General features: G+C 52.1%; 1 protein-coding gene across 1 annotated transcript in view; it reads right to left on the reverse strand.

Annotated features, from left to right (window-relative positions):
• Nucleotides 1–682, reverse strand: part of ZBTB7A (zinc finger and BTB domain containing 7A) — a gene marked incomplete at its 3' end in the record, with an annotated part of 1,183 nt that extends 501 nt beyond the window's left edge. The window contains exon 1 of the mRNA XM_010021562.1: nucleotides 1–682. This exon is cut by the window's left edge and continues 501 nt beyond it. Coding sequence (XP_010019864.1) covers nucleotides 1–677 — 677 coding nt within the window.
• Between the last annotated feature and the right edge of the window lie 8,340 nt (nucleotides 683–9,022).

A 9,022-nucleotide genomic window follows, 5' to 3' on the forward strand; every position in this document is an offset into this window, starting at 1 on the left:
CACATGGCTGGGTTGCTGTCAGGATCACAGTCATTCACCTTTGGTCTTTCGTTTAGGGGGGCTTGCGAGTAGAAGTCCATGCCATTGCAGTCCGCCTCCTCCTCCTCCTCTTGGCCTCGGAAGTTCAGTCTCTGAAGGTCTCTCAACTCTGGGTTGGTCCACGGAAAGCTGCCTTGATGGCCATTGACGGGGTTGCTCTGGAAGAACTCCAGGTACTCTTTTGCTCTGAGATGGTTCCTTTGATCAATTTGATCTACTGTATCCATCTGGTCATTTTTGGCCAGAATCTTCCTGTCCAGGAGATCCGTGCAAACATCCCTTACCGCCGGGATCTCCAGCAGTGTGGCGGCGTTGAGGATGTCATTGACATTTGAAGTGCTGACAGTAAGGGTCGCGGTGTAAGCGAACTCCAGCAGAGCCGACAAGGCATCTGCACTCACAAAGTCTATCTCATACACGTTTTGCTGGTCCACCACTAACCCTGAGGTGAAGAGCTTCTTGAAGTACTGGCTGCAGGCCGCCAGGACGGAGCGGTGGGTGGGGAACTCCTGGCCTTCCACCAAGATGACCACGTCGCACAACAGCCCGTTGTTTCTCTGCTCATTCAGACTGCTGAGGATGTCGCTGCTGTGATCAGGGAACGGGATCCCTATGGGGCCGTCCACGCCACCCGCCATCTTCGATGCAAAAGGCTACGAGAGAAGAAGGAAACACAGTGAGTCACAGAGGCCTTGGCTGCTTGGAGGCATTACATCGCACGGGCAAACTCCCAACGCAGAGCAGGGACCTGTCTGCTGATGCCAGCGTGCTCTGCAGCAAGCACCAGCTACCAGCTCCTCTCCACATCATCGAGCCCACCACCCTGCCCAACATCTAAGACATGCCTCCATCAGCAGGTGAGGACAGATCCATGCTTACCTCTGCTCTAGGAAAGAGCAGAAATGCAGCCCAGATGCTCTCAAGCTACAGTCTGGGAGGACAGCTGAATTAGCACGGATCTGGGTCACAGTAAGCAAGTCTTGGCAAGGACCAGGGTTAATACAGCCAGACTGCATCTGGACCGAGCAGGCAGGCATGCCCAGCCTTGGGCTACAGTGGCTTGAGCCTCACCAGTGGACGCCAGTTCACCTATGCAAGTATTTCCCAATCGTACAACTTCTGCTGGGAAGGTCCCCTGCTCATTCAGCCCTGCTCTGCCCAGACGAACTCATGGTAGTCATAGTCATATCATGGAACGGTTTGGGTTGGAAGGCACCTTAAAGCTCACCCAGTTCCAACCCCCTGCCACGGGCAGGGACACCTTCCACTAGAGCAGGTTGCTCAAAGCCCCTGTTTCCAACCTGGCCTTGAACACTGCCAGGGATGGCGCATCACCTGGAAAACGTTTCCCATCGTTTGCCCCTGGGGTCCCTGGGTCTGCAGCCGGGCTGCTGGTGATGAGCATCCTTTGGAAAGGGCCCAGCAGCAAGCTCTGTGCTCGAGGGCACTGGTGTGCAGGAACAGGGGAGCATCAACCACCCCAGCTTGAGCTTTACAGAGACCAGCTTAGCCACCTAAACCTGAGGCACCTGCTGTGCCTTCCACAGGAGCAGGAGCCCCTGCAGTGAGCAGAGAGGAGACCGGTCTCACCAAGGGCCAGCACAGGAGCTGGCACCAGGCCCCATCTCAGAAAGGCTTCAGCAGAAGCTGCAGTTCTTTCCAATGCCAAGAGTTTGCTTGGGAAAAGATAAGTAAGTCACTCCTGACACACCAGCACAACAGAAACAGATCCACTTGGCTTTAAACACATCCTCTCTTCAAAGGCTGAAGAAGCCAGAGTGAACTGACCAGCTCCATTCCAAAGGGACCCCTCTTCGCTGGGAGAAGGGCACTGGGGCAAACACAGGCAAGAACAAAACCTGGCCAGCTTCACCACTCTGCCTGCCCACAAGACCCTCAACTTTGCACAGGCCCCACCTACTGATTCCTGAAACTGGGAATGATGTTCTCCTCCTCTCCATCTCCAGCAGTCAAAGCCCATCCTCCTTGCAGCAGAGATGCTGTCCGCCTTTCCAGCAATGTATTTTACCCACCCCACCAAGCACTGGGATCAAGAGAAGACAAGACATAAGTCATCTGGTTCACAAAGCACCTTGGCACCCGTCTAAGTACCAACGTCCCCAGTTTACAGATGGGGAAACTGAGGCACAGGGGGAAGCAGCTGCCCCACATGACGGGGGGGAACAGGGGGATGGATGAGTCAGGAGCGGATCCAGAACCCAAGTAATTATACAGGAAGCGACTCCCAGCACCACGTTATGGAGCTGGCAACCAGGTTGCAAAACAACACTGGCTTCCCAACACACGCAGCCAGCCCCATCCCAGGCTCCAAGCACATTTCTCAGGGGGGCTTTTGTGTTTTCTCATTTTTTAAAAGCTTCGTTAATCCAAAAGAAAAAAAAAAATTAAAAAAAAAAAAAAAAATCTACAAAAGGAATTTCTGCACCTTGTTTTATCCAAAGAAAACACAGGAGAGGGCAGTTCTGAGTCTGTGTGACACCACTCTGAAGGAAAACCCTTAATATTAAATACCAGTGATACATAAACCAGCAAACGTTCCAGGGGGTCAGGGTGGGAGGGAAGAGCCCAATAAGCCAGGCTGGATGCACAGGGCACAAGTCCTGCCACAAAACCCAAGCATGGAAGCAAAGCAGCTTCCCAGGATGCGCGGAGCAGAGACACCAACTCCAGAGCTAGTTCCCAGGCTCCTGCAGCAGCAGGGACTGGATTCAGAGCTGTGAGTTCACAGGTTTTTAAGATAAGGAGCCCTCACTAGGGAGGAAAAGGCTGTTTGATGGCTGAGCACAGCCTGGGGACCAGGAAAGGTCCAAACAGGGGCACTGGCTTCAGAGGTGACCTTGGGCAAGGTCACTGCACCTCTGCATCCGCAGGGGGTCCAAGGGACCCTTCCTGGCCTCTCAAGTGGCTGGGCCAACACAGGGGAAGCCTCCACTGCCTCATTCCCACCAGGGCAGCCCCAGAGCTCCCCGAACCCCTCTGATCTGAGCCACCACAGCACACTGCTCCCCAAAATGTGTCTGACACCTCTGCGCACTCCCCAAATGCTTCCTGGCCCTGGAAAGAGCCTCCCTCCCCCTGCTTCCCCTCTGAATTAGATGATTTACAAAGCTTTCCCAAACCCCTCAAGGAGAATCTGAGCTGCGTGAAACATTCTGAAGCTTCGGGCAACAGTCCTGTGTGCAGCCAAGCTCCATCACCCACACGGCCGGGCTCTGAGGACCTTGGGGACCTGGGGGGAGCAAGTCAGGCCGTGCAGCAAGGTCACCCCCAACCCCAGCCAGGGGGCTGGCACGATCAGCCGGACAGTGTGGGAACGGCGGCAGGGTCATGAGACTGCCGAGGGCTGGCATGGAAAGTTGTACAACTTTGCAGCTCATTCTCCTCACACAACACGCCCTTTGTGTCCCTCATCTGCGGTGGCCGAGGACGTCGAGGGGTGGATGGGGCTGCCCTGAGCCCCCCAGGAACGGCTTCAGCACCCAGAATGCTCAAGCCCCAGACAGAGTTGGCCCTTCAAATCACACCCTGTTCCCTTGTCGAGGGGCTGAATGGCCAGAGTGTTAAAGGCTGGGGATTAGCAACAAGAGGCAGAACATTCCACCTTCACAGGTTCACCAAACAAACCTCCCTACCCTCTGCTCATGCTCAGAGCAGGGACAGGACGCAGCACTGCAGTGGCAGGGGGGGGGAAAAACTCCACTGCAGTGGCAGGATGGGCAAAATCCTCTGGGAAAGGTCCTGATGGCCAGGTGACAGTGAGAAAAGCCATTGGCACAATAGCCAGCTAGCTCCCTACCTTGGCAAGAGTAAGGTCTGAATGGGCCACCAAGGGGGAGCTTCAACTACTGACCTGTATTTCCCAAGCAGCTCTTTTCTCTCTGTACAGCCTCTGAGCACCCATCAGCATCACACACTTACTGTCCCAGACTGTGTGTCTCTGCAGGGTCACAAAGGTGCCACATTTCACCCCAAAGTGTCTGTGTTTGAGACGCCTGGAACTTGCCCTCACATATCACTTGTAGCAGCTGAGGGAGCACCGTCAACTTAAAATACAGTCCAGTTGAAAGAGGGAGTTTACAACAATCTCAGAGCTCTCAAATGCATTTACAAACCTTATTTACAAGCCTGGCCTAACAGAAGGCACATCTCTAACTGCTCAGCTAACTCAGCTTTCAGCGGTGCTGAGCCCGTTCTGCATTTCCAAGACACCAACTCAAGTGAGCTTTGGCTGTTCCCAGCTCCAAAGCACAGCCCAACACAAAAGCGACCTGATTCCAGGCAGGAAAAATGTCACTTTGTTGTGCAAGAAGTGGTGCAGAACCCCAAGATGCTGCTCAAGGCAACCTTGGCTGTTCCACATTCAAACACTTCCGCACTGAGGCCGACTCCTGTTTGATGCTGCTCCGCAACACTAAAAGGTTCTTTTCTTAAGCTCAAGTTGCCAACTTGCTCCTTTCAAACCCACCAGATGACCTGCAGAAGAGCAGAACAGAGTTAACCGAAACCCCTGACCTTGCACTCACATCCAGTGGGATGTCACCCCATCGCTTTCCTACAGGAGTTGTGGAATTTGACATTTACATTCAAATGAGACGACCACATTAAGATGGGATCACAACCAAAAGTGCTGACAAAACACTTCTTAATTACTAGTTTTCCATGTAATCTCAGTGGTTTGGTTGGGGTTTTTTCTTTCTCTCTTTTGCCTCTTTGCACTGGGCAAACCAGGGAACCTGAGCAGCTTGGAAGGGCTCTGAAATGCGCAGGTATCAGGTGAAGAGCTGAGTCACATCTGCTGAGCCGGTAACAGGGAATGTTTTCAGTGTGCTCTTCATCTGGAAGAGATCCTGAAGCACTTTACAAAGGGCAGAGCTCTCCTCTCCTCGCAGGTGCCACCCGCTCCAGTGGCACAGAGGAGAAGCTGCAGCAACAACACGCGCCTGCTCGAGGCAGGAAGGGAAAATTATCGTCGCCTTTTCCACCCAGTATGAGGCAAAATGGCTTTAGGGCACCTCTACAATCCCTAGCACGAGGTTTCCTGGGAGTAACTGCCTTCTGGGTTACAGCACGTGGTTATTTGTACAGTACATACTACAGTACAGTGGTTATTTGGCCTCTTGCTGCTCAAAGGTACCCAAGGAATGGGGATCGCAAGCTGCTGCGCCCAGTTTCTTGGAGGAAATGTGCATATGACAATGAGGGCAGACTCTGCAGAAACACAGCTATGAAAAGAATTATTAAAATAATGTTGCTATATATATCCACATATGTATAAAAAAAAAAAAAAAAGGCAGTGGTTTGCTGCCCAAGGCCCAAACATTATCCCAGCCCTCACTCACCACCAACCAGAGAAATGGGCATTTTTTCCCTATGAATAGCTCACCCCAATTATAGGTCACACAACGCAAGCCCTTGCCTCTTCACTTTATATTTAGGAAGCGATCATCCCAGTTCCCCTCTTTCCTTCTTCCAGCTGCATGGCCACATCGGCAAGCCTGGATCCCTCGAGATAAAAGGCAGCTCTCAGGCCATTCGGAGCATGAGCCACCGTCTCTGCTGACACCAGGCTCTGCAACAGCTCAAGGACAAGCCCGAGCAGGTCTCCCTCTGCCCAGGATCCACCCTAAACTATGCAGAGGCCTGGGGAAACACACCTAGCACGCAGCAACACAAAGCCAAGAAGGTGGGAAGGTGGTAGGCAGGAAGAAATGAAGGAGGGTGTTTTGCCTGCTTGGGAGAAGTCAGTATTTCAACCACTCTATGGTGCTATTAAAATTCAACTGCTCTCTAAAGGAATGTGCTGTCGGCAGCTTAGTGCCAAACCATCTGAGTTATGCGGACCTGCAAAAGATGCATGTTCCTGAGAAGAAGACCCTGCGCACGAACAGAAGCCAACTGCATTGGGTGGCAAAATTAAGATCAAATAAAAGTGGGTTTTATTTTTTTTTAATAAATCTCAATTTTTGACAGTGCAATGGGAAGATCTCTTTTGTGTTTAGCAGGTAATTGAGCCATCAACAGCAAAAATTCCAGCTTCCTTATGTCTAGACTAGACATTGCGTGCGGGGTAAAACACCAGAGGACACACATGGCATGACCAAGATCATGCAGCTATTGAAGTGATCAGAGCAGAACAAGCATCCTGCAAGTATCTGTGGGCTCTTGGTGGACAATATGACTCTGTTTTCCAACCCCTCCAGCTCCCGTAACTCCTTGTCTGAAGGCCCTGACCCTGGGAAGCATCATGTTCCCTTTATTCAGTGCAGGGTCTCTGTTTCCATAGCTCTAATCACTGGATTCACAACAGGAAGTCTTGTCTAAGGAACAAGACTGGCCACATCATGAGGATTCAGACAGCTCCTGAACAGGCACTGTGGGCTCCTTAGCACACGATCAGCCCAAACTACCACTCCACTGGCTCCTCAAGGTGTTTACTTCTGATGCTTCCAAAGTTCAGAGCTCTCCGAGCATCCCACTTTCCAAGGGCCCAAACTGAACATGAAGTGGAAAAGCAACCGAGATGCTGTGATAGTAACAAGGCAGCCCAAGCTCCTCAATCACAGCAACCACCCTTCGTTTCAGTCCAACTTGATGAACTCGCACCACTATCAGGTAAGCAAACCAGCTGGGGCTTTCCTTGCCACTGCCAGGTCAGACCTGCCAGGGAGGTTTGCCTCTCCCTACTGTCTAGAAATAAATGCCTGGGCAGCATAGGAAGCTCAGGCACAGAGTGAACCCGTGTTCTAGGACTGCTTCATCCCAAGCAGCTGCTCAACGTAAAAGCAAATCTACCCCAAAAACCTGCAGATACATCAACCACCCTTCCTTCAACCACTACATCCTTCATCTTAGGAGAGCCAAAGCACTTTACGAGCCACGTATCGACCAGGAAGAAACACCTAATACACTACAGAAACAACAATCTACAGGGCAGGATGCACAAGGATTTAGAAGCACAGAAGTTCAGGCAGGAAAGGAGAATCCCACATCCTGCAACTGCTGCCAAGGGAACTCTGGTAGGAAGAATATCTGGTAATTGCTCCCACTGAAGTCTGGATGGAGCGCTGGAATTGAACGCCCCTCAGACCCTCAATGAGCATCATGGGAACTTTGATGACCACAAGTAATAAAGAACCTTGATTTTCCTTCCTATTTAAAACATAGTAATAATACTAATCCCCTCCCACAGCAGAGCACCTCAGAGGCAGGAGCGGTGCCAAGAGCTGGCTTTGCCTTGGTGTTCTCCTCTCCTCGGGCTGGCCAAGAGGGGCAGATCTGCAGAGCCGGTGGAGCAAGGACAGCCCTTCCCCAGCCGCCAGCCAGCCATTTCCTCGCTCGGGAATGGCTGCATCCTGTGCTCATTCAGAGCAGCCTGCGTAGGTCTGATATATTTGGCAGAGAATCTAAATTGGGCTGGAAGAGCTGCATTGAAGAATTCGGATGAAGAAGTCCCAAGCCCACGTTACACCAGTGTTTCAGCTTGGATATCGAACCGGGCTACCAAGGCTCTCATCAAGGTGACACATCGCCCAGCAGCTCCTGGACAGACAGGTTCTGGGGGTAATTCAGCAATCTCCCTGCTCCCTCAGGCAAACCGTGGTATCCCCAAGAGACCAATTTAAATTTTACACCTCAACCCATGTATAATCTTTTCAGTATTCAAATGTGCCCCTCTCCCAGCCCTCACCACTGTGTCAGCGGTGGGAAGCAGCAGAGAACTTCACCAAGGCACCTCAGTGGTGTAACAGTGACCAGTTGTGCCAAGCCACAACCAGGGTGACTGGAATTGGGACTCCTAAATCCTGCCACTGAGGCAGGCTGCAAAGCAAGCAGCAGGAGAGATGGTGCTACCACACCAGAGCAGGGAGACAACCACTATCCAGGTGGAGCTGGTCTCTGTGGCGCTGTTTAACGAGATGCTAGAGGTCTGGGACTCCTCATTGCACTAGAGGAAATCATGAGGGACACAGCTACAGAACACGCCAGGAAAAAGGGGCTTATTTGCTCTTCATGTTCTCAAACTGCTTGAGTGCCAAGTGCTTTTCACATGATGGCCCAGGAGAGAAAGGACATGCCAGATGTGGTTTTTTTCTAGCAGCATGGGCAGTGAAAGGACAAGCGCTGCTGAGGGAAGGGCTCACCGCTACCGCCTTCAACACCAAGTCCACCAAACAACTACCACTTCAGCAATGCCATCCCTGTTTCTCTCCCTGCTTCCCCATTCGGACTCCATAAGCCGATCCTAGCTCCAACCCCTAAGCCCAACTGCAATGCTGAGAGCATTACTACCGCTAACTAAGAGAGTTAAAACACAATCAGCAAAGGGAGAGTCACCTTCGCAGTGCACAGGGTTCCCTGAATGCCTGAAGAGACACCTCTCAGGATGAGGGCAACGGTTTGGGTTGGAAGGGACCTTCAAAGCTCATCTAGTCCATCTCCCCTGCAACAAGCAGGGACATCTTCAACTAGATCAGGTTGCTCAGAACCACAGCCAGCCTGACCTGGAATGTCTTCAGGGATGGTGCAGCCACCACCTCTCTGGGCAACCTGTGCCAGTGTTCTACCACGCTCTGTAAAGATTTCTTTCCTCACATCCAGCCTGGATGTCCCCTCTATGGAGGAGGAATCTAATGGCTATGGCTTTCACCTAAACCTACTGGCATTCACCACACTGAGATGCGTCACAGCGTGGCGCTCTCTGAAGACGCTGGTAGCTCACTTCCACAATGAAGAAACCAGACAAGGGATGACCAAACATCACGCTCTGCAACGCTGCAGATCCCCACTGCTGGGAAGGGATTTCCTTCCAGGGCACAGCACAGCCTCACATAGCACATAGGGAAGTTGGGTTTCTGCTGCAGCATCAACTACCAGCAAAACCTAGAACCCAGGTGCCACAAAGCACCATGGCCCTGCCTGCGCCAGACCTGTCCCAGCACAGCCAAAGAGCCTCCCCGAGCTG

The sequence above is a fragment of the Nestor notabilis genome, unplaced genomic scaffold (genome assembly GCF_000696875.1).
Source record: "Nestor notabilis isolate BGI_N333 unplaced genomic scaffold, ASM69687v1 scaffold27079, whole genome shotgun sequence".
Taxonomy (NCBI): Eukaryota; Metazoa; Chordata; class Aves; order Psittaciformes; family Psittacidae; genus Nestor; species Nestor notabilis.